This window comes from Mastacembelus armatus, chromosome 5, assembly GCF_900324485.2.
Source record: "Mastacembelus armatus chromosome 5, fMasArm1.2, whole genome shotgun sequence".
Lineage (NCBI taxonomy): Eukaryota > Metazoa > Chordata > Actinopteri > Synbranchiformes > Mastacembelidae > Mastacembelus > Mastacembelus armatus.
In genome coordinates, this window is record NC_046637.1 from 6,842,101 (window position 1) to 6,866,887 (window position 24,787).

General features: G+C 39.7%; 2 protein-coding genes across 3 annotated transcripts; one reads left to right on the top strand and one right to left on the bottom strand.

The window, feature by feature from the left end:
* The first annotated feature begins 1,579 nt into the window (after window positions 1-1,579).
* On the top strand, window positions 1,580-24,118 carry LOC113129952 (adenosine receptor A1). 2 transcript variants are annotated; one of them, XM_033325197.1, is made up of 2 exons: window positions 1,580-1,701; window positions 22,614-24,118. In XM_033325197.1, coding segments are annotated over exons 1-2 (639 nt in total). In that variant the 5' UTR covers window positions 1,580-1,699; the 3' UTR covers window positions 23,251-24,118. The 2 variants fall into 2 exon arrangements, with proteins under 2 accessions (XP_033181088.1, XP_026161996.1); XM_026306211.1 differs by lacking the exon at window positions 1,580-1,701 and adding an exon at window positions 19,756-21,815.
* On the bottom strand, window positions 8,760-12,703 carry LOC113129951 (adenosine receptor A1-like). Its single transcript, XM_026306210.2, has 2 exons — window positions 12,228-12,703; window positions 8,760-12,034 (listed from the first exon to the last, which is right to left on the bottom strand). The coding sequence occupies exons 1-2, from the start codon at window positions 12,599-12,601 to the stop codon at window positions 11,386-11,388; spliced, it is 1,023 nt and encodes a 340-aa protein (XP_026161995.1). The 5' UTR covers window positions 12,602-12,703; the 3' UTR covers window positions 8,760-11,385.
* Window positions 24,119-24,787: the final 669 nt, after the last annotated feature.

Here is a 24,787-nt window from a genome sequence, read left to right on the forward strand (position 1 = left end):
ACTTAAATAATTCCTGACATTTTGTACCATGATATGGTTGGTATGTTGTAAAATGTGAAGAAATCATTCCTGTCATTTAACATTTTGGACACAGAAGGGTAAGAAAACATCGAAATGTTGGGGAGTACTACTTCACACAGATCTTCTTGCATATGTCTTGCAGTACACAGAGCTTAGAGAAATATGTCCTCAGTATGACACCTGCAGATAGGCTTTACAGTAAAGCAATTATTACCACAGGATGGAAGGGTTAACGCATTTCTGTGCACTTATCGTTGAGTGCGTTCTTCTTTAAAAAAGAAAAAAAAAACTGCTGGGAAAAACATGTCAAAAGAAAAAAGGTGCAGTTGAAGTGCTATAAATTTTCAAGAAAGAAGCAATGTGGAAGGTTAGATGAGAATCCCTGAGCCAGTCAGAGCAGAAAAGCAGAGCAAGAAGCCTTGTGTGAACTGTAACACAAGCAGCACCGAGCTGTGAGAGCTTGACAGACATTTGAAACGGAGGACAAAGTATTCAGGAAATCGCACTGTAGTTTGCGTTTGCTATTCTGCGGCGGCAATCCAGACTACTGCGTATCCCTAACAGATGAACAGATGCTGCAATGACTGAGTTGACACGCACTGGCATTAGCCTGAGAGTAAAAGTCCTGAGAGCAGTCACTGCCCTGAATCTCCAAGAGAGTGCGTGGCAGGAGAGCGAAAGCCAGCGCTCGCTTGTTCCTTCTGTTTTTTGAAACAGCCAGTGCTCTTTTGAATCAATGCCAGTAGAGGCTGGCCCAAGCCCTCGCAGCAGAAACTTTTACAAGCTCAGTGCTTGCGAGCAGGAAGAGAAGACACAAAGTGAGATTTGTAAAGGGAGTTTGTAGCTCCTCTCCTCTTCTCTTCTTCGACCGGCCTGAGATGTCAGAACAGTGATTCCTGTTTGCTTTTCTTTGTTCATTTAGAGTACAGACGCTTCAAGAACATGCATAAAATGTTCTGGAAAGAGGACTTCATGAGGAGAGAAATGATTAAGTATCTGTAAGGATAAAACTGCCTATAAAAAAAATGAAGAGTCTGTGACGTCACACAGGAAGCTGTCTTGGATATTGCCTGAGGAAAGATACTGATAAATGTCTATGGTGCTTTTTAACATGGACACACTACAAATTAAAGCAATGTGCCCTCTTCAGGACTTGTACATCGGATTAATGATTCTCGTTTCTTGGTGACGATCCATGTGAAATATTCTCTTTGGATTTGCGTATTCTTAAAAACTGACGCTTCCCTTGCCCTTATTTTGGCTTCTGAACTCCATGACACATTTTGTTACTTGAGGATGTATTGTAGTAAACATCCCAAACCAATTGCTTTGTTTTTTATGTTGGCAGTAAACACTGGTTTCCATACACTACTGCATTCAAATTCAATCAGAACCTCAGAGGTTACCATTTCTTTTATCTGCGGTGTGAGAAATTCGAATAAAAACACAGGCAGGTGCAGAACAACTAAAGACGTCTGGACTGACTACCGAAAATGGGAACTGTGAGGCATGTACTACCTGGGAATGATGCCAACTGCTGACAAAAGGCTTTACTGCACGGCTTTGAGAGAAGCCTTTAACTCATTTGCTCTGAAATGCTTCAGGAATACCTGGCACTGAAATGTTTGGCCAAATGTAGATAAATCTGTCAAACCTTTTGGCTGTGTTAGAAGACATCATGTAAGTACTTACTTCAGATTCCTTTATCTGGGCTTATTTCTCTGTCTTTCTGTCTCCGTTTCTTTCTCCCTTCCAGTCCCTTAATCTTATGGTCAAGTGAGATGTCTATGTGATGACACATGATCTACAGTTTATGTGACTGCCTTTTATTCGCCTAGTATATTCGGTCAATTCTTGAACTCACCTCAAAATAAAATTTGATCTGCTTTTATTGCGTATTCTGTATAGATTTCATATCCCTAGTTGACGTGTAGAAGGTTTTTTTTTTTTTTTAATTTCATGATTTCTTTTCCTGCCTCCCTTTCTTCTAACTGTCGCTCCCTCTTGGCAGCAGGGTAAAAGTGGGCAGGGAGAGAGGAGGGCATGGCCCAGAAACTGCTCTCAAGCCCCAGCCCCTGTTCAAGTGGGGTTGTTTGCTGGTACACCACTCAGCCTTTCCCTCGTCTTGCAGGCGAAAAAGAGGGATGTGTTGCATTCTTGTCGCCTTTTTAACCCACTTTTTTTTTTTTTTTTTTCGCCGCCACCATGGCCTAATTCTCTGCGGGTGAACACTAGCCTGACCTTTACAAAAAAGTGATCACCTCCAGGTATTTGATTTTTGATTCTGCTTTTGTTTGGGCCTTGATATTCGTCTTTGTACTGACATCTCCCTTTATTTGTGTCTGTTGTACTTTTACCCTTCTTTTAATGCCACCTTCCACATTGTACATGTGGCTGCTTTTCTTGCATCAAACACAATTCCTAAATCTTCATGGCTTTTGCTCGATTGAGACACTCCGGGATATTGTGTGGAATAGTGTTGTTCACTGGATTAAATGCATTAGGTTCTAATGGCCAAGCATTTGTATATAGTTACTCTAATGAGCAGTCCGTTGACATGGCGCTGTTCGACGAAACACATGCCCCAAGTAAAAAGAGATTTTAGTGATTTGGTTACTGCCTCTTAAACTACAGGACTGTATTAGAAAGCACCGTTGAGACATTTACAATTTAATTACAATTTACAACAAGTTGGAACCTATAGACATTACAAATCCAGTAGCTTGAACAAAAACATTTCACCCAATCAAAAGTGATTATTAGTCTAAGTTTCTAAGAGGAAAAACGGCATTTAAATTTTTTTAATTAAACAATTTGGTTTATGGGTTGCAGAATTGCTGCGTAGGTACAAGAACTCTACAACCACAGATAACAAATAAAATCTCCTAAGACTATATATGTATTACTATACAGTAGCTATCACAAAATAAAAAGTACACCATACTCCTCTAAAAAAAGTATGGTTTCTATATCATACAGGAAAACCATATGATTCCCAAAGAGGTCTTGAGTAGTGCTGTTTGATACACCTATTCAAAAACCAGCATGAACCAGATCCCTGTGTTGCAAGAATTGTTCTATACAGTACATGAAGGGGCTTGTATTGTAAGACTGCAAGGTCACAGTTTCAGGTCAAGCCTTTTTGTTTTGTTGGGCTTTTTTTTAACCACACAAGAAACATGGAAGCTTTAAAAAAAAAAAAAAAAAACAATAATTCAGTTACATCTACAAAAGACAACTCATGCGTTTTACATTACATCATATGACCCAGATTTACTGCAAACTGACAGTAAACATTTGTGTACGTGCTACTTTGAGTACAACTGTTAAAGAGTTTTGTTTGCATATAGTTGACTGAGCATTTGGGTTTGTATTTTTGCATGTGATCACAGCAGATTATGGGACACTGAGCTGTACAGAAAGAAAGTGAATGAAAAAAAAGTGGGAGGGAGCAGGGAGGATGGGCAGACAGAGAGAAAATGAACTTACTGCCTCCTCCCCCCCAGTTCTCCTCAGATGAACTTGCTATGCTGCTTGATGACATGTTGTTTGGAAAGCCATATCCTCTGCTATTTGCGTTTCTCTCTTACCCATGATTAGTGACTCTGTGGTTACCAGGATCAAAGTCTTTTTTTTTCTGGTTGACGATTTTATCAAGTCATATTGCATACACAAATTCAGCTCTTCCTGTATGTCAGCAAAGCAGATTCATGGGCTATAAACAGCGACTGATCTGATGCTTGTCATCACCATACCCCATAAATAATCACTTAAAACTCTTCCAACATATGTGAAAAAAATGCACACTGTAAAAGCCATGAGAAATTCATTATGCAGTGTAACATATGGATGGTCCAGCTGTTCCATTGGCGTCTCAGCAGTTGTCCTGAACTATATGGAATATCACATTGGGAGGTTTCCCATAATAGGACAAAACCACATGATGACATGATGATCACTAAACAAACACTCCTCTGTAATAAACTGAACTGTAAGGCATTCGTTGTTTTAACAAACAAGCAGTGAACTAAAACAAACCATAAAAAATACTTGCAAGGACTTTTTTCAGCTACTGCTCTTAACATCAGTGTAGATCCATTCACTGAGTGGTAAGTTGAGCAGAATATCGATATGACAGACTGGACCAGAGATAGGAAATGATCCCATCAGTCTAATAAAACATCATGCCATAAACAATCTAACAACACAGCACTTCATGACATCTCACATAAAAGTATTGGAAAGAAGAGCTGTCAGCATAACCCTTAGCATACCAACAGTTTACCTAATATTTTAACGTAACACCTCATTAATCTGTGTGTTTAGTATTACAAAAATACTAATCTTTAATAAATATAATGCACTAAACTAGACTTATTGCAAGCATCACAAACAGCCTATTTATTTATTCCTTATTTACATGACCAATAGACTTTGTGTTCAAACATAAAATAAAATGGGTAGGACAATATATGTTAATTGCACACCTCCACCTAATCTAAACTGCACCTAATCTAGTTCATATCTGGACACATACCTTCAGTAACACCTTCTATTCTGTTGTGTTAGATTTGACCAGAGGTTCTAAAATCAGTCTCATGGAACTTATCATGAGGTGCTAAGTGAACTGTATATTGATTTGTATTAAAGGATCACAGAAAAAAAAGTTTCTAACTTGTATTTGCATAATCCGTCAAAGTCTTACTATTTGAGGTGATCAGATGAGCATTTATCTACACACCTTGAACAGAGACTTATACACCATGAAGGAGTATGACCACAAAAAATTACTTTTTGTGGCTGAGTCCACTATAATATCTATCTCCAAAAACTGGCCTCAAACATAACATTCATGTTTGTAATGTCAGCTTGAAAACATACATATATGGGAGATGAGATAAGATAAACTTTAATTTCTGCAGGTAAATTCAAAGATATAATTGATATCATATTGATATCAATATAAACTGGACAAAGGTCATTTTCTGGACTCAAGTACTTTTTGTACAAAAATATAGAGGGTAGCTCAGTCATTTGATGTTTCATTGAAATAACAAATAATTTGTAAATGATGTTTTAAATGTAGTTTAGTTTATAACTGCCAGGGAAGATGTATGGCAGACAGAGTTGATGTGCCAGATGGACATAAATTCCTGCTAATCTGAGTTTATTTAAATAGAATTCGTCAGAGAGACTGAACTGAGCGTCACACAAAACATAAACACTTGTCCAACATATGGACAGTGTCTGCTTGAGGAACAATGGAGCTTTCTTGAGATGTGTAAACACCTAGTTCACATACTGTAACATGGACACACACTGAGCATCTGGCAGCAAGCTATGCCACCATACCCTACTGTATGGTGTCATACCCCATTTCTGACATGGCATCTTCTCATTGCCCGGCTGCCAATACTCTCCTCCCCCATCAGTGGTGGGTTCTGCCATGCTGCAGCCACGACATCACCCCCTTTTTGTCTCACTGAGATTCGGCTTGGCATACACACAATGCCCATTACTTGGCACCAAATATTGGAGAGAGATGCATAAGAGAACCAAGCCCAGTCTGTTCCCTCACAGTCGTCCCTCGTATTCTGCAGATCATCATGGACCGACGCCAGCTTATAATGGGTATTTTTCTTGCACCTTTGTCTACTAAATTCTCAGTTTGTTCAGCACCTGTGCATTTATAATCACAGATATTTTTAATAAGATAAATGTTTCTCACTGTAAGATGAGAAGGGCTATTCTGGGCATTTCGATTGGGAGAGTATGTGTATGACTGACCATGTCATCGATATATTCTCTGGCATGTTGAATATTCTGAGCGAGTCTTACTTGGACTTGAAACTGTTTCTCTTTGTTATACTCTGCAACAGAGCAGCCATTTTCCTATCATCAGTTCCTGTGAAAGTCAAATGTTTACTTCATAGTGTAAATAACAAACAAAAAAATAAATATTTGTTCCAGTTTCACAACTAAACCCACTATTCCATATGTACTCTTAAAGGTGCTAAATAGTGTTTACCTCCAACTTTGCTTTTGTTAAAAAAGCTGATGCATATCTCTGACATGATATTTGGAGACGATCAAGGTAAGAAAGACTAAAAAAAGTGTAGCGGTTCCTCAGTGGCCTGTGGTCAAAAAATGTAATATCTAAAGATATGGTGTCAGTTTAGCAGGGTTCATAGGTAATTAACATCTGATAATGTAATGAAACAATGTGAACAGATTATTCTGACAAATAGAGAAGTGAGTCACATTTTGTTAGATTATGCAATGTGGTGTAGATCAGAGATCAAGAGTGCACGAACTGTAAGATACTAAGAACTGAGAAACTTTTGAACTGCATTGCCTTTGTTCCTGCTGCGGTGTAAGCTTTAAACAGACAGTTTTATTATCATTGGGAAAAGCACACAGTTATGGCTACAACAAACTGTATGTAGTCCACACAACTTTTACTGTAAGCAAAGCTGAATCCTTTGCTGCTTTCACTCCATCCCTCCTGCCAGCCAGTTAGAAGAGTTTTATACCATTTGATTCAACATCTCAATTAAGGCCCCCCACTCCCTGATGTCCTTCTGCCTTTTCTTTCTGCCCCAGTGAGCATGCCCTGGCACCAACACCATACTGCCTGCCAAAACATTTCAATCACTGTCTGCATTAATGAGGCCAAAGAAGAATTCAGAATGTTAATGAACTGCCCTGCTGATTTTCATGTGACTGTGGTTCACATGCTAATTTATGCAAAGTTAAGCCTTTGCATGGGTTGACCATTGTCGCCTACCATAACAATGTCTGGGCTGAGTCAGGTAAGCCAAAGTATGGCTCTGTCAGGGCCCAGACAGCTCTGCCCAGCCTGTGTCCCAGACTTGGGCTGGCACAGTAAACAGACTCCCTTTTCAATGAACTTGAAGTGGCTTTAACACTAAGCAAAAAAAGTAATTTTCAGAAGGCAAGCCTTTGGGCTCTCTTTTAACGATTTTTAAGCAAAAATCACTAGCAAGATTTCTTGGCATATATTTCTGAATCATCCATTATCTACCACTTATCATTCGAGGTCACTTGGAGGCTAGAGTCAATCCCAGCTGACACTGGGTGAGAGACAGGGTGCTGGACAGATCACCAGTCTATTGCATATAACACTGAGACCTAACCCCCATCTGTATGTCTATCAACAATACACCCACAGAGACACAGGGAAAACATGCAAAATCCACGCAGAAAGGCACAAGCGTCGACCGGGATTTGAACCTAAAACTTTCCTGCTGTGCAGCAATAGTGCTAACCACCACTGCCACTGTTCCCCCTATTTCTAAATCTCCCCCTGATATGTATGAACAAGCAATTCCTTCAAGTCACTTTAAACATGCCCATCACTGTAATCTGTGAAAAAATAAGTTGATCTGAGCTGATGCATGAGCACAGGTTGCACCACAGATGTTGGGTGCGGGTGCCAAACATCTCCCTAAAATGGCTGAGGTAATGCAATTTTCCAGTTTTTCTTCCTTTTCCTTGCATTACTTTCTAGTTGAAAAGACAGAAGGGACCAAATTCGAGGGGGGGGGGGGGGGGTTATGTGTAAAATCTAAGCTAAGTTTTATAGTAAAACAGGCATTAATTCCTTGCATAGCTATCCTTGTTTATCCCACTTTCTCTGATTGTAAGTGGCTTTTCCTTATCAGGGTTGCACAAATTTCTATCCTTTCTCTGGTTACAAAAGTGCATTTTGTCTTTTGCACATGTCCAGTGTATGCTAAAGTGCCAAACACATCTATGGTGAGCAGTGATTGAGGTCAGATACTGTATACCACTGTAGTGCTGGTTGAAAGCCTTGTGAGCCAAGTCTTGATTTTACAACAAAGACTATAATGTGGTGAGTGGCGTGTGCTTCTGGAAAAAACTGATTTAACAGATGCTCCGAGAGGGAAAGCTGTTACCAGTCCACCTCTTTTCATAGCAGGCGGTCTCATGTGAATAATGTCATTGAATTCCATTTAAATATGCACTTTTTTTTTACAGCTATTTTGAATACAAATGCAGTACAGTAAGTGTAGTTTACTACAAAATAAATTAACATGTATGCCAAAATGACAAATGAAAGTATTTGTTAGTCTACTTTTCTTTCCCTCAGGAGGATACTAACATGTTAAAACTCACTTTTTTTCTCTTTTTAATTTTGTCTCACAGTTCTGCTGAAAAATATTCACTGCTGCCTGCAAAAACATCTGTCCTTAAGGCTGAGGTAGTAGATTGAATAGTTGTGGGGCTTGTGTCCTCCCTCTGAGATAACTATACAATCTACTGTCTTTCCTAAGGAGACAGGTTCATCAGCTGTGATGTTTGAAGCCTGTGCACACATGGGGAGCTCTACGGACAAAGGAACCCAAAGACTGAGCAAATATTTAACAGATAATCCATCCCTCCCATCTGGAAAAGAGATTGCACACACAACAAAGGCTTTATATATTAACCAGACACAATGATGAAATTGGTATATTTTAACAACATGTTTTGAATTTGGAACATTGAGCAAAGCTTTTTTTTTAAGGATGCTGTGCTTGAAGTTGAGCCTAGCAAGGTGAGGTAGTAGGTTGTATAGTTTGGGAGATAGAGTAAATCCTACTCAGGTGATAACTATACAGTCTATTACCTTCCTTGACAGGTACAATGAATGCTTGGAATGAAGCTCACTTACTCTGATCGAGTGGTGAAGGAGCCACTCTGACACCATCTTGTGGCCATACAATAGCATTCTGGACATTATCAAATGTGGGACTATGTGGGACTGACAAACCAACCTAAAACTAAATTACATTCAACTAAATTACACAACTACATTAAAAGTAGTACTACGTACTCACTGTTCAATGGCCATTTACTATTCAAATTAGCTCAATAACAACATCAAACAATCCCAGAACACCAGAGGTAACAATTTTATGCCATAGATACAATACAGCTTACAGCACTAATGCTGTCAGCCTTAGCCATCTGACACAATTACCAAAGAAAAAAAATTTGGTATTCATAACCCAGTTAGTGTTCACAGACTTTAAGTGCTGCTTAAATCATCAACAGCAGTAAACACATAAATAAGAGTCTTGGCAGCTTTTTGTCCAAGGAGGAAACTCTTAGTACGGGGCTTTTCTTTGTAATTCTCTGTAAGGCGAGATTTTTTGTAAATATGGCCCCAAGGTGTTAACTTATGATGTAAGAGTACACTCAAGAGCAAAAGCTCTAAGTTTGGGAGCAGAATTATGTTAAGTGATATATTATAACATTTTTTGTAACTAGATAGTAAATGATGCTTATCAGACACACTGCTCTGTCAGATAAAAACAGAATAAAGAAATCTAAAATAAAATTTAGCCCTTACTGTTTTTATAGAGCAGCTTAGACTGGGACTTTTACTAAATTTGGTGCATCTGTGAAAAGTTATACAAATATAAAATTTAAATTTAAATTATCACAATATCAAACCATTAATTCAGTGTATGAAACATTAGTTATTAAGCTGTACTGTGTTATATAAGTCAGGAACTTATATTCTCCAGAAGACTGATAATTGATCTGCTGGCAGATAGTTCCACCAAAAGTGAAACACATATGTAGAAACAGGAAATGGGGTGTTGTGGTTTAAGCTTTTACAAATACAACTCTGGGCAAGATCACATTTAACTTCATCCTGTGTGGACCGCTGTCTGAAGGGTCTATACTGAATAAATACTAAGAAATTAGTTTCTGATGCATTTCGGGTGAAAATCGTGACTCATATGCACATGTGTTTTTTGGCTTTCAGAAAATGAATACTCCAGGTGGAACAGAATGAACACTAAGCAATATTCATTTAAGAGTTATTGTATACTGCATGTACAGATGAAAATAGAGCTGCACATACTTAAAAGTTAATAAATGAAACTAAGTGTTCAAGTAACTACAGAATTGCAAACATATGATAACAAATGAACATAGAGTAGCCTGCATACCAAATTAATGACAAAGTTTAACTGAATGCCTAAAATAAAAAGGACAAACAAAGACTGATTAGCCAAAGAAAATTTTCTATTCTATATAATCTTTAACTTAAATCAAAGCACCCATAATATCATCAGTACCTGTCCAATTATAACAAATGCTGGTTAAAAGCTGAGTTGGTGCTGTGGTGATTCAAGTAAAATGCATTTTGTTTTGAGAAGTTGGGTGTCTTTTTTTATTGTGGGTGAGCTGCATCTTTGTTATGTCCTTTGCAAAAAAAGTGAATAATAATAAAATAAGTAAAATAATAATTAACCAAAGCAATACAAATGTCCAACCGCTAGCATTCAGCTTAAAACCTGTTCATTTTATTGCATGCCTAGTGTAACAGACATGCAACAAGTACTTCTGCTCATAAAAAAGTGAAATTATTACAAGCTAGTACAAATAATAAAACCTACACAGCGCACTGTTTTCACTTTTTAGTAAACAGGGGTTGTACAACTGGCAGTTGGTCACATAAGGACGATATTGCAAACCTAGTGACTAGAAAAATACAAACATCTCTACAGCAATAAATGTGAATCCTGTGAACTTTATATGTTACAATTTCAGCTGCGACTGTATGTTGAGACAACTCTGCTCATTTTTGGGTCTGTACATTGTGGTGTTTTAAGTTTTAAAGTCTATGCTTTAACTCCCTTTTACACAAGAAAATATAAATTGATTCCTATATCCTATTTCCAATACAACGGAACTACAGATTTAAACAGTACAGCCAACTTAACACATATCTGATACAGTCTGAATAAATACTTTTTTTTTTTTTCTGACCAAGTGTACACACTGAACAATGCATGCCCCCAAATAATGATGGCAAACATGGTTGCAATGTCTGACTTGTAGCAACATACCTGGATTATATATCCTTGAAAGCTATATACCTTTTTATAAGATAGTGAAGATGATTTCCAGTCAGAGAATGTTTCCACCAAATGTTTACATGAAGAACTGGAACTTGAACAGAAACAGAAAGACAAGTGATATGAAACTTGGTTACAACTTTAGAAACAAGTGGAAATGGTTCTTTTCCTCTGCAAGACAGTTTTCGCAATACCCAAACAGACAGACACACACGCCGCATACATTATAGTAGAAACAAATGCACATTCCTGAGCATAAAAGATAACAAATCTTTGAGTGCACATGGTTTGATTTGTCTACTGTGTCAATAAATGCAGCTTTTGAATTTCAAACTGTCAATGACTTTACAGTAAACAAACCTTCACATGTTAGTAACATGTTTTTAGATGTTTAATTTTGCTAAAAGGTCATTTAAACTTTGTCCTTAAGAAAAAAGACACACCTGAACAAGGTGATCTGCCTTCACACATTGTTTGCTACACTGTTCAGGTCTGTGCTGCCATTGTTGTCTGTTGTCTGGCTTGTCTGAGGGCCTTGATTTTCTTCTCCACATGTAATACACTCTCTCCAAGTCTTCAGGTATGCAGTCTTGATCTTTTCTATTTTGAATGCATACACAACTGGGTTTACAGCTGAGTTGGCATGAGAAAGCAGGATGCCGACATAGAAAGCTGTGTGTGGTACATCATTGCCAAAGTAAGCAATGCAGTTCATTATTTGGAGAGGGAGCCAGGACAGGGCAAACAGGGCCAAGACCAGAGCCAAAGATCCTGCCAGCTGTTTCTCTTTCCTCAGGTAGTGCCGTGATTGGTTTTGGGCACTGTTGCCTGGTTTCTCTCGAAGGTTTCCTCGAATGGTACAGAATACAAAAACATACAACACAATCATCACCAACAGAGGTACCAAGGTGCAGAGAAAAAAGTTAAAGTAAACCAGGTATGACATGGGGATCACAGTTATAAACTGACAAACAATAGTAGAATTGACTGAAGTAGACAACGTTTCATGGTTGTTCCATCCAAACATAGGAGCAAAACTCAGTGGTATTGCAACAAGCCAACATGCTGCTACCGCAAGCCTTGAATGTCTCTGTGTTACTGCCCTTTTGTACCTAAAAAGAAATATGCTAATTACTGTACTGAATAAATCAAAAACGTATTTAAAAAAACAGTACAATTAAAAGTTTTGCAATTTATACAATCACAAATATTTTGACATACAGTCAGATGGACTCAGTTTTGCTCTACAAGACAAAACAGAGGCTAGTTTGAGACAAAAATGACTTTTCCAGAACAAAACCTTACCTGAGAGGTATATACACCCGGAGATAACGGTCCACAGCAATAGCCATGAGAGACAAAACTGAGACCAAGGTGAACAGGATGACCACACAGCTGAGGAAGAGACAGCCATAGAATGAAGTCCTCACTCGTCCATCCACCAGTACAGCTATTGGTATGGCCACGCAGCCAACCATAAAGTCAGCCACAGCCAGAGAGACAATAAGACAGAAGGTGGGCTGCTGAATAATTTTACTGGTCCATAGTGCCAAAATAACCAGCATATTCCCCAAACAGCAGCTAACTGCAATGAGCACCTCTGCTGCTGTGTAGATCACCAGGCCCGCATTCATTGTGCTTCCTCTACAGCTAATGTTCTGTGGCAACTGTTTCACCATGTCTGAATGCACTGTGGCAATTATCTTTCATCTTCGTCTTATGAAACATTTGAGGAAGTCCTTACCCACACTTTTTTTTTGGGTCAACTTGACAGCCTATAATACTTCTCAGCAAGTTCTGCATGGGCATTGCTAGGCAGCATTTAACTTGTAATGCCATATCATGCCAGATGCCAAAATGCATAGTTTCCTGTGAAATATTATTGGCATATGACGAGTTCATAGATATTTAAAGACAAATGTGTGGTAGCTCATGTACCACAAGCAGCTTTAAATAATCTATATTGCACTGAAGTTTGAATTTTTTTTTGACAGAAATCCATCACTACTAGTTAAGACTGTGATGACAGAAGCTAAGTGCCATTGTACTGCACTTGTTTATCATGCTACACTGACTTTCACTATAGACACATCAGTGTTGTTGAACTGTGTTGCTATTATCAATGAGATAACACCAGCTCCAGTGTGTATCTGGCTCTAAACAGGGTATGGTCAGCAATAAATATATTGCTGTTCAACAATATTGAGGATGTTGTGGAAAGAAAAATTCAAACAAAAAAACTCATGTTTTGCTTGTTGATTTCAGTAATCCTAGACATACCTGGCTTTATTTTTACTGCTAAATGTAACAGTAACAGTAATGGCTGTGGTCTCTGATAACAGTTCTGAGAAATCACCCATGCTCATCTTACCCTGGTCCTAATCTGAAGAATGAGGTAGATTTTTTTTCCCCCCACACTAGTTATGTGGCTTTAGTGTTTTAGTGATGGAAACTGTATTTCTTAAATAAGCATTGTTTCATTAAAATACATGTCTACTGTGAAATCTGGTGTCTTGCTGATGGATGCATTTTCTTTTAATTACACCTATATTTGTGCTGCTCCAGGTTTAAAAGGTTGGGGTTATTATTATGTTTTATTCACTATAGCGATCTGTTGCTGTTCAACATAAACAGAAAACATGTACAATTAAATGGAAAAAGTCATCACAGTTAACAGCAACCTTAATTTAATTTTGGTCAAAACTGTTTTTACAGTCATATTTTGCTTTCCTTTGAAACTAAACTAAATATCAAGCATTTTGACCGTCAGTTGAATGTTCAAATGTCACACGGGACAATTTGACGATTTTATTGTTTTTACATTACAGTAGGTGGTCTCACAGTTTTCTGTATGGGATTTGTGGAAAATCACAAAAACATAAAAAAAAATCATTAACTTTATCCATTAAGTATTATATCTTTTATTAAAAAGTGACTGTCTCAGATTTTTGACCCATAGTAAGGAAGGAAGGAATTACAAAATGTGGTGTACCAGGGCATAAGATCACAAGGTCACCAATTTCACTTCCTGTATCATCATGAATGAAACACATACCTTGCTACTATTAAGCTGACACTATAGTTAAAAAAAAATGTGTGAACAAAGCAAATACTGACAAGATATAACGGAACAAAGTACACAAATAAACAGCCAATGAAAGTGACAACAGCTGCAGCATGAGGAACTTATTTTTGTTGGAGTTGCTTTTATCAAGCAATTGACAACTCAATAAAAAGTGACCACAAAATCAGCAATTCCCAACACACTGGGCATTATCCAGAAACCTATTCTTTTAATGTGTTTGGTTTTGTTTTGTTTTCAGTTTACTGCACTTTTTCAATTTAAATCTTTGTTCACATATGTCCAAAACATCTGAGCACTACAGTAAAAAAATAGTAAGACCCCAAGTAAATCTGCTTCCGTGATGGGAACAAAAATACTACAGCAAATTCCTGTGCACACAGAGTTCCCCTTAAAATGGAAACATGGATGTTACGGCCACAAACACCGAAACTGTATAATTAGTGACTACTGCTGCTTTCTGGTTGAATTGGTTTATTTTTCAGAGTAACATAGGACTGCAGTAAAGTCTGCATCTTGTGTTAGCATTGCATAGCAGTTAATGTGGTGATGTTAGCCACTGGTACCACTTACAACCATTAAACCTAAGCTTCTTTTGTGTTTTCCAGGTTCTTGCTGTGGATGCATTTTTGCCATGTACTGTATGTTGTAGATCGTATACTGTCAGTGTATTGCTGAACAATCATCTGGAGGATCTTGCTAACATAGTAATGTTAACAACCACAGGGACTTTTTCATCATAAAGCAGTGAAGCCACCTAAATTAAAACCTAAAAAATTAGCTTCTTACATAACATGCACACAGACACAAACCTTCTTAATAAACCAAAATGCATTTACTGATTTACAGTGACATGAGAACTGATCAATATGACAATTATCAATTCATAATTATTGTGCACATTTTAACATAGGCTTAATGGTGGTTAAAGATTAAGACACGGTTCTGATGCTTTGCCCTGCAAAACCAAAACAAAAATACAGCAATTTACAATTAACTGATTTTTCCATGGCCTGAACACTTTTATTGTTTTAATTTTGCACTGCATTAATATCAGGCAATGTAATGGTATGTATAGGCCTACCTAATGAAGAGCAGCCAGGACAAACTGGACAGTAAGGCTGAATATAGTCTACATATACATATACATATATATATATACATATATATACATATATACATATATACATACATATATACATACATATATACATATATATATACATACATATATACATTAAAAAAAAAAAAAATTCCCTTCTCACCCCTATGGGTGGTGTGTCTTCCTCAATCTCGGGTCCTCTACCAGAGGCCTGGGAGTTTGAGGGTTCTTCGCAGTATCTTAGCTGTTCCTAGCACTGCGCTCTTCTGGACTGAGATCTCTGATGTTGTTCCTGGGATCTGTTGGAGCCACTCTCCCAGTTTGGGGGTCACAGCCCCGAGGGTGCCGATTACCACGGGGACCACTGTTGCCTTCACCTTCCACATCTTTTCTAGCTCTTCTTTGAGCCCTTGGTATTTCTCCAGCTTCTCATGTTCCTTCTTTCTGATGTTGCTGTCACTTGGGACTGCTACATCTACCACTACAGCTTTCTTCTGCTGTTTGTCCACCACTACTATGTCCGGTTGGTTAGCCATCACCTGTTTGTCGGTCTGTATCTGGAAGTCCCACAGGATCTTAGCTCGGTCATTCTCCCTCACCTTTGGAGGCGTGTCCCATTTTGACCTTGGGACCTCCAGCCCATACTCGGCACAGATGTTCCTGTACACTATGCCGGCCACTTGGTTATGGCGTTCCATGTACGCTCTGCCTACTAGCATCTTACAACCTGCTGTTATGTGCTGGATTGTCTCAGGGGCATCTTTGCACAGCCTGCACCTGGGGTCCTGCCTGGTGCGGTAGATCCCGGCCTCTATCGATCTTGTGCTCAGGGCCTGTTCTTGTGCTGCTACGATCAGTGCCTCTGTGCTGTCTTTCAGTCCAGCTTTTTCCAGCCACCGGTAGGACTTTTCGATATCAGCCACTTCTTGTATCTGTCGGTGGTACATGCCGTGCAGGGGTTTGTCCTGCCATGATGGTTCTTGCTCCTTGTCCTCTGCATCGGGCTTCTGTTGCCTGAGATATTCACTAAGTATTCCATCGCTTGGGGCCATCTTCCTGATGTACTCATGGATCTTGGCCGTTTCATCTTGGATGGTGGCTCTGACGCTCACCAGTCCCCGGCCTCCTTCCTTCCTCTTAGCGTACAGTCTCAGTATGCTGGATTTGGGGTGAAGTCCTCCATGCATTGTGAGGAGCTTCCTTGTCTTGACATCAGTGGCTTCTATGTCCTCTTTTGGCCAGCTTATTATGCCAGCTGGGTATCTGATGACCGGCAGGGCGTAGGTGTTGATGGCTTGGACCTTGTTCTTCCCATTTAGCTGACTTCTTAGGACTTGCCTTACCCTCTGTAGGTATTTGGCTGTGGCTGCTTTCCTTGCGGCTTCTTCCTGGTTCCCATTTGCCTGTGGGATTCCAAGGTACTTGTAGCTGCCCTCAACATCCGCTATGCTGCCTTCTGGGAGTTCAACTCCTTCAGTCCTGACAACTCTCCCTCTCTTTGTTATCATTCGACCACACTTGTCCAGTCCGAATGACATTCCAATGTCGTTGCTGTATATCCTGATGGTATGGATCAGTGAGTCGATGTCTCGTTCAATCCTGGCATACAGCTTGATGTCATCCATGTACAGGAGGTGGCTGATGGTTGCCCCATTTCGCAGTCGGTATCCGAAGCCAGTCTTAGTGATGATCTGGCTGAGGGGGTTCAGGCCTATGCAGAACAGCAGCGGGGACAGAGCATCTCCTTGGTAGATGCCGCACTTGATGGAGACTTGTGCTATCGGCTTGAGGTTGGCTACTAGGGTTGTTTTCCACAGTCCCATTGAGTTCCTTATGAAGGTTCTTAGGGTCCTATTGATGTTGTACAGCTCCAGGCATTCCAGGATCCATGTGTGAGGCATTGAGTCGTAGGCTTTCTTGTAGTCAATCCAGGCGGTGCACAGGTTGGTCTGCCTGGTCTTACAGTCTCGAGCGACCGCTTTATCCACCAGTAGTTGGTGTTTTGCTCCCCTGGTGTCCTTACCTATTCCTTTCTGGGTCCCGCTCATGTATTGAGCCATGTGCCTACTCATCTTAGCCGCTATGATGCCCGACAGGAGCTTCCATGTTGTGCAGAGGCAGGTTATCGGACGGTAGTTGGATGGGACTGCTCCCTTTTGGGGGTCCTTCAGGATCAGGACTGTCCTGCCTTCAGTTAGCCACTCTGGGTGAGTCCCATCCATTAGCAGCTGGTTCATTTGAGCTGCCAGGCGTTCATGGAGGGCAGTTAGCTTCTTTAGCCAGTAGGTGTGGATCATGTCAGGCCCCGGTGCTGTCCAGTTCTTCATGTTGGAGACCCTTTCTCGGATATCTGCCGTTGCGATGGTTACTGGTTCTTGTTCGGGGAGGTTGCTGTGGTCTGCTCTCAGGTCTGCCAGCCACTGGGCATTGGTGTTGGTGGGTCTGCCCTCGTGTTACTGCCCTCCCACTGAGAGTACACCTTGGATGGTTCGGTGGAGAACATCTTGTTTATTCTCCGTGCTTCTATTTCTCTGGTGTACCTCTTCAGGCGTGTGGCCAGGGCTGTGAGTCGTTGTTTGGCAGTCTCCAGGGCCTCTGGTATGGACAGCCTGCTGTATTTCTTACCCAACTTCATCCCCCTTCTCTGCAGTCTCCGCACCAAAGTCAGTGGCCTTAACCACTGAGCTATCCAGTCGCTATACATATACATACATATATATACATACATACGCATATATATATATATATACATACATATACATATATACATACATACATATATATATATACATACATATACATATATATATATACATACATATGCATATATATATATATACATACATATATATATATATATATATATATATATATACATACATATATATATATATATATATATATATACATACATATACATATATATATATATATATATATATATATACAGTGGGTATGGAAAGTATTCAGACCCCTTTAAATTTTTCACTCTTTGTGTCATTGCAGCCATTTGCCAAAATCAAAAAAGTTCATTTTATTTCTCATTAATGTACACTCAGCACCCCATCTTGACAGAAAAAAACAGAAATTTTTGCAAATTTATTAAAAAAGAAAAACTGAAATATCACATGGTCATAAGTATTCAGACCCTTTGCAGTGACACTCATATTTAACTCACATGCTGTCCATTTCTTCTGATCCTCCTTGAGATGGTTCTGCTCCTTAATTGGAGTCCAGCTGTGTTTAATTAAACTGATTGGACTTGATTAGGAAAGGCACACACCTGTCTATATAAGACCTTACAGCTCACAGTGCATGTCAGAGCAAATGAGAATCATGAGGTCGAAGGAACTGCCCAAGGAGCTCAGAGACAGAATTGTGGCAAGGCACAGATCTGGCCAAGGTTACAAAAGAATTTCTGCAGCACTCATGGTTCCTAAGAGCACAGTGGCCTCCATAATCCTCAAATGGAAAAAGTTTGGGACGACCAGAACTCTTCCTAGACCTGGCCGTCCAGCCAAACTGAGCAATCGTGGGAGAAGAGCCTTGATGAGAGAGGTAAAGAAGAACCCAAAGATCACTGTGGCTGAGCTCCAGAGATGCAGTAGGGAGATGGGAGAAAGTTCCACAAAGTCAACTATCACTGCAGCCCTCCACCAGTCGGGGCTTTATGGCAGAGTGGCCCAACGGAAGCCTCTCCTCAGTGCAAGACACATGAAAGCCAGCATAGAGTTTGCCAAAAAACACATGAAGGACTCCCAGACTATGAGAATTAAGATTCTCTGGTCTGTGTATATATATATATATATATATATATATATATATATGCTCCCCATAAGGATAAGTCCCATCCAACTACCGCCCGATAACCTGCCTCTGCACAACATGGAAGCTCCTGTCAGGAATCATAGTGGCTAAGATGAGTAAGCACATGGCTCAATACATGAGTGGAGCCCAGAAAGGAAAGGGTAAGGACACCAGGGGAGCAAAACATCAACTACTGGTAGATAAAGCACTCGCTAGAGACCAGACAGACCAACCTGTGCACCGCCTGGATTGACTACAAGAAAGCCTACAACTGGAAAAAGCTGGACTGAAAGACAGCACAGAGGCACTAATCGTAGCAGCACAAGAACAGGCCCTGAGCACAAGATCGATAGAGGCCAGGGTCTACCACACCAGACAGGACCCCAGGTGCAGGCTGTGCAAAGATGCCCCTGAGACAATCCAGCACATAACAGCAGGTTGTAAGATGTTAGCAGGCAGGGCATCCATGGAACGCCATAACCAAGTGGCAGGCATAGTGTACAGGAACATCTGTGCCAAGTATGGGCTGGAGGTCCCGAGGTCAAAATGGGACACGCCTCCAAAGGTGAGGGAGAATGACCGAGCTAAGATCCTGTGGGACTTCCAGATACAGACTGACAAACTGGTGATGGCTAACCAACTGGACATAGTAGTGGTGGACAAACAGCAGAAGAAAGCCGTAGTGGTAGATGTAGCAGTCCCAAGTGACAGCAACATCAGAAAAAAGGAACATGAGAAGCTGGAGAAATACCAAGGGCTGAAAGAAGAGCTAGAAAAGATGTGGAAGGTAAAAGCAACGGTGGTCACCATCGTAATCGGAACTCTTGGGGCTGTGACCCCCATTCTGGGAGAGTGCCTCCAACAGATCCCTGGAACAACATCAGAGCTCTCAGTCCAGAAGAGTGCAGTGCTAGGAACAGCTAAGATACTGAGAAGAACCCTCAAACTCCCAGGCCTCTGGTAGAGGACCTGAGATTGAGGAAGACATACACACCACCCATAGGGGTGAGAAGGGAATTTTATTTTATTTTTTTTATATACAGTTCTACAAGTGTACATTGCCAAAAAGCAGAATTTTACATTTCTGAATAAGCAAGAAGGAAAGAAGGGAAAAAAAAGCAATAAATTATAATGGCCACACAATATAAGTGCAGCCAATATAGTAATATAGTATATGATACTGCAGTATTGTATTTTTTGACACTTTTGACATTACAGTTAATGTCTCCAGCAATCAGTAGTGATAATTTATATACATCCGCACTTGAGCTGAAAGCATGTGGGTTGAAAGAGGCCTAATGAAACTAATTCACTGTCGTGAACACTGAAGTGTATACTAGACCATGAGATCACAGACTATGTCTCAAATCAACATCCTACATTACAGCTTTCTTTAAAAAAAAAGTGAAGTCATCAGACTGAATATGTTTACAGGCAGACATTGAAACTGCTTCCTTAAGCAACTAAAAGCCATCTCAATGATTGCCTGCTCTGTGATAGTTGCTGCCAAAGTCTTTTCATCTATGAAAGGACAATTAAATTAACAATTTTGTAAGTAACTGAACTTTTGGATCCATTTTCTACCTGCAGTTTACCCTGTAGAGTCCAACTCATAGAAACGTTGGACTCAAATTGCACAGAGATCAGTCAAGAGTATGTGATGTAATTGTCTGTAGCAACAACAATAGAAGTATTATTATTATTGCATTTTTAAGATTTACATTTGTACATTAAGTAAATATGATTAGCCTACTTCCATAGCTGCTCAATGATGAAAAATGTAATGTGACACCTCCAGTCTTGCTGCAGGGGGAATAATTTTAAAACTCTGTAAGATTAACTATGTACATTATTGCCTGTCCTATACAGGTTTTCTGGGGCCAGTCTCAATAGTTATGAGCGAAGACATCAGCAAATATATATAGCTAAAAATCAGTTAGTGTCAGTGCTCTCTGCTGGGTAATTAACTATTTTACAAATATACCTGGCATTGTATTTTCATCTAGTCACATACTGACCATTGTGATTACTGAAACATTTGTAGTGAGAGAGAATCAGCACAGATGCGCAGCTTAGATGCATATGTCATATTAAAAACCCTTATCAACATGTATCTTGCCAGCTATTACATAGAAACCACAGTTCTCCTAATAAACCTCACACAAAGAGACTGGCAATATGAGGCGAACTATTGCTGCAGGGTGCTGCAGCAGAAGTCCCTCCCCTCAATTTTATGACTGGCTTTTCCAGGACTAGCGCACTTAGAGAGAGAGAAAGGAGGAAGAAGAGTGAAGATGCACTTATACCAATCCTTGTGCAGAGCTAGAACATCATGCTGAGGATTAACAATTCAATAGCCTTTCATGAGAACACGGGCCACTTACTGTTTAAATGTGGCAAAAGGGTCACTTCCTTCTGCTAGGAAATTTACATAAAGAGGCTATGTCTATGTTGAAGCAAAATCTAAAGCGGAGACAAGTTTCAACAAGTAAGTTAAACTTTTTTCCAGTCTGAGAAAAGGTAAGCAAGATCTGTGAATAGTGAAAATGCCTTCCTCTCCTGGTATCAAGCCTCAGGAGCATGTGGACATGGTATACATCTCCATTGAGACAGCTATTGCCCTGGCCTCTGTGCTGGGGAATGTGCTGGTGGTGCTGGCGGTGTATGTGAACCGGGCACTCCGCAATACCACCTTCTGCTTCATCGTGTCACTGGCTGTGGCTGACATTGCTGTGGGAGTTTTGGTCATCCCTCTGGCTATTATCATCAGTATGGGATTTAACACTCAGTTCTATACTTGCCTTTTCCTCACCTGTCTGCTGTTGATCATCACCCAGAGCTCCATCCTTTCCCTGCTGGCTATTGCCATTGACCGATATCTACGAGTCAAGATTCCCACCAGGTGAGGAACTTGATTGTGACATAAAAGGAGGGAAAGAGAGGATTAGTTGGTTGATGTTTGTGAGGATGACAGTGCCTATAGAAGCTTTACAGTATCAACATAATAATGAATGGTTTACAGGAAGATGAATAGTATATTCATAACTTGATTACATCATTTGTGTAATCAAATGTATGTTGCAGCCAGTATTAGCATGATTTCCATAGAATCCAACTGATACTAAGTCAAATAACATTTCTTTATATTGTCCAAATTACAAAATTATCTTCAATGTTGATAACATTTTCACTGGTTCTCCAAAAGCAAAATGCCTTAACTGTCAGCTACTTTTTGTAAAGTTGTTTCAAGAATATTTTAGAAGAGCAATTAATTATAGTTGTAGTATCAGTAATTATACTTTTTATTGCTTGTTGCATCAGAGAGGTAAATGTGTACTCTAGCCTCAAAGAGTCTATCAGGAAGTGGTTCTACTGTTGATGTCTGACATAGTGCCATATATCTTTGTCTGGTTTAATGCAAATCAATGTGTTGGACATCAGTGCTTTTAAACAAATGAAAAGGTCCCTGCCTACCTAAATGCAGAAAGGCACAGTTTGTTTAGGGATTTGGCAGTCACCATGCTACATTTTATTTATCAAAAGGATTCTGATTAAAAGGCTGGTCCTTGAGAAAAATGCTTCTGAATATTAATCTGCGTAGTGGCATTAGCTCTAAAAATTATTTGCACACTAACATGCATGTGCAAATTTGGGTGATTAAAACACCTTTTTTCATGTTGTTTTCAATGTCCCTGCTCAGGTACGATACCATTGTGACCCAGGGGAGGGCATATGTGGCGGTTTGTCTCTGCTGGATGCTTTCCTTCCTCACTGGACTCGTTCCAATGATTGGCTGGAATACCCACGATGCCAAAGGAAACAGCAGCAGTTCCAGAGAAATTTTCTGCAAATTCACTGCCGTCATGAGTATGGACTACATGGTGTACTTCAATTTCTTCGGTTGGGTGGTGGCTCCACTGACCATAATGATAGCTCTGTATGGGGAGATCTTCAGGGTGATCCGACGGCAGCTTAATCAGCGTGCTGAAGCCACCTGTGATGGAGACAGGTACTACCAAAAGGAGTTGAAGCTGGCTAAATCACTGGCCTTGGTGGTTTTCCTCTTTGCTTTGTGTTGGCTGCCAATACACATCATGAACTGCATCAGCTTCTTCTGCCCGAAGTGTTACATACCCAAGTTTGCCACATACATAGGGATTTTCATGTCCCATGTGAATTCAGCCCTGAATCCAATGGTTTATGCATTCAGGATAAAGCGGTTCCGTCTCACGCTGATCCAAATCACTCGTCGTTGCATGTTATGTAGACCCATACAGTCCACCCAGTGCACCACCAGCACACCAGCCCTGACAGAGAAAGTGGATGTAAACCTGTAACAAAGACTTTCTGTGTACATATTGTACAGTGAGATGGTGTAGTGATCAAACACATGGGATTACATGGTATTTGTAATATAAACCCATTAACAGAGAAAAGGACTTCATTAAGTCACTGACTGGGAAATTTAATTTCTGACCAGTTCACGTTTTATTGACACACTCAGATCTCATAATATATCTGCATAGATTAAAAAGTGGATCTAGTACAAAGAATTCATTTAAAAATTCCTACATTGAATGCCTGACTATTAATGTGAACTGATGTGTCAGAATGGTGAAGATTTATTGAGGAATATAAAAAGAGCATAAAATATTTTTTTTTTCTTTCATGGAAAACCTTCCCAGAGTCATTTAGAACATGGGACACTCTTTGCAACTGGCACTTCAGCAATATATTTTGATATGAAGATTTGAGCATTTGAGCTTAGGAATCTCACATTATTCATTCACCATATACAGAAAAATGAAAAGGCCATATTAGAAATGCAAAAAAAAAAAAAAAAAAAAAAAATCACTAAACTAAATGAAACATAACTCTAATTTTGCCATTAGTCTTTATCAGAGGATGCAGGCACCTTCAGCTAATTCAGCCTTTTTGAGCCATATTTCAATAGCTGTGGCAGATTGTTGAAAAGGCCCAGTAGCATTTGAACAAATTACCCAAAGATCATTATGCTGAAGTGATTTATTGTAACTCTGGAGCAAAAGCCTCTGCTAAAGCTATGTCAGCTCTGCTTTGTCATCAGTTTAACTTCTGCCTGGTTTCAATTACACTACTTCCAGAAAAGAAAAAAGGTCTAATGACATTTACTATATGCATCTGTACATATAATTTTAAATACAATTTGATGTTTTTAAAACATCACCCTTTGTGTATTTTTATTTTACAGTGGTCTCCAAAAGATTTTAATTTTAATTTTAACTTGGTTTATGTACATCCTCCTGTGAGTCATGTCATGACATAAGCTTGAATGGTTTCATATGACCATACTAGTTCCTGAAACTTTCACTATGTCTGCCCTTCCCTCACAAACACACCGGGATGTATTTTACCATCTGTCACCTTCATCCTTGTCGAGGGATTTGAAACTGCTGAGTGTGGTCTAATCCTCAGCCCTCATCTTAGTGAGGTAGATGCCGCATTTACTGCCTTCGTACCACATGCTTCTGTGGCTGGCGGCCTGCTGAACACTGAAGGGTTCATTGTATAGGTACGGAAACAAAAAAAAAAAACAAAGAAAGAAATAACTCTTTGTTTTCATTGTACATCTTATATTCATCCTACAGTAAACGTCTCTGAGGTAAGACTTTTCCTGGTCATTCAATGCTGCTGCAACAAAGATCTGTGAAGCTTTGCAAGATTACTTTGGTATCTGAAAGCAATTCCAATACTTTGATCATTTTAATATTCTCAGACTGCTGAATGAAACTTTAAGCTGCAGCACCAAACCACTCTAAAATGACTGAAACAGACGAATCAGAAAGCAGCAGAGACCTGGAGGCTCCAGAGGAAGAGCTGGACAATGAACAGATC

Bases quoted from the DNA above. Each gene is read 5' to 3' on its own strand.
- LOC113129952 (XM_026306211.1), top strand. From the start codon at position 21,460: ATGCCTTCCTCTCCTGGTATCAAGCCTCAGGAGCATGTGGACATGGTA. The intron at 21,816-22,613 runs GTGAGGAACTTG...GTCCCTGCTCAG, and splicing joins CGAGTCAAGATTCCCACCAG to GTACGATACCATTGTGACCC.
- LOC113129951 (XM_026306210.2), bottom strand. From the start codon at position 12,601: ATGGTGAAACAGTTGCCACAGAACATTAGCTGTAGAGGAAGCACAATG. The intron at 12,035-12,227 runs GTAAGGTTTTGT...ATTTCTTTTTAG, and splicing joins CGGGTGTATATACCTCTCAG to GTACAAAAGGGCAGTAACAC.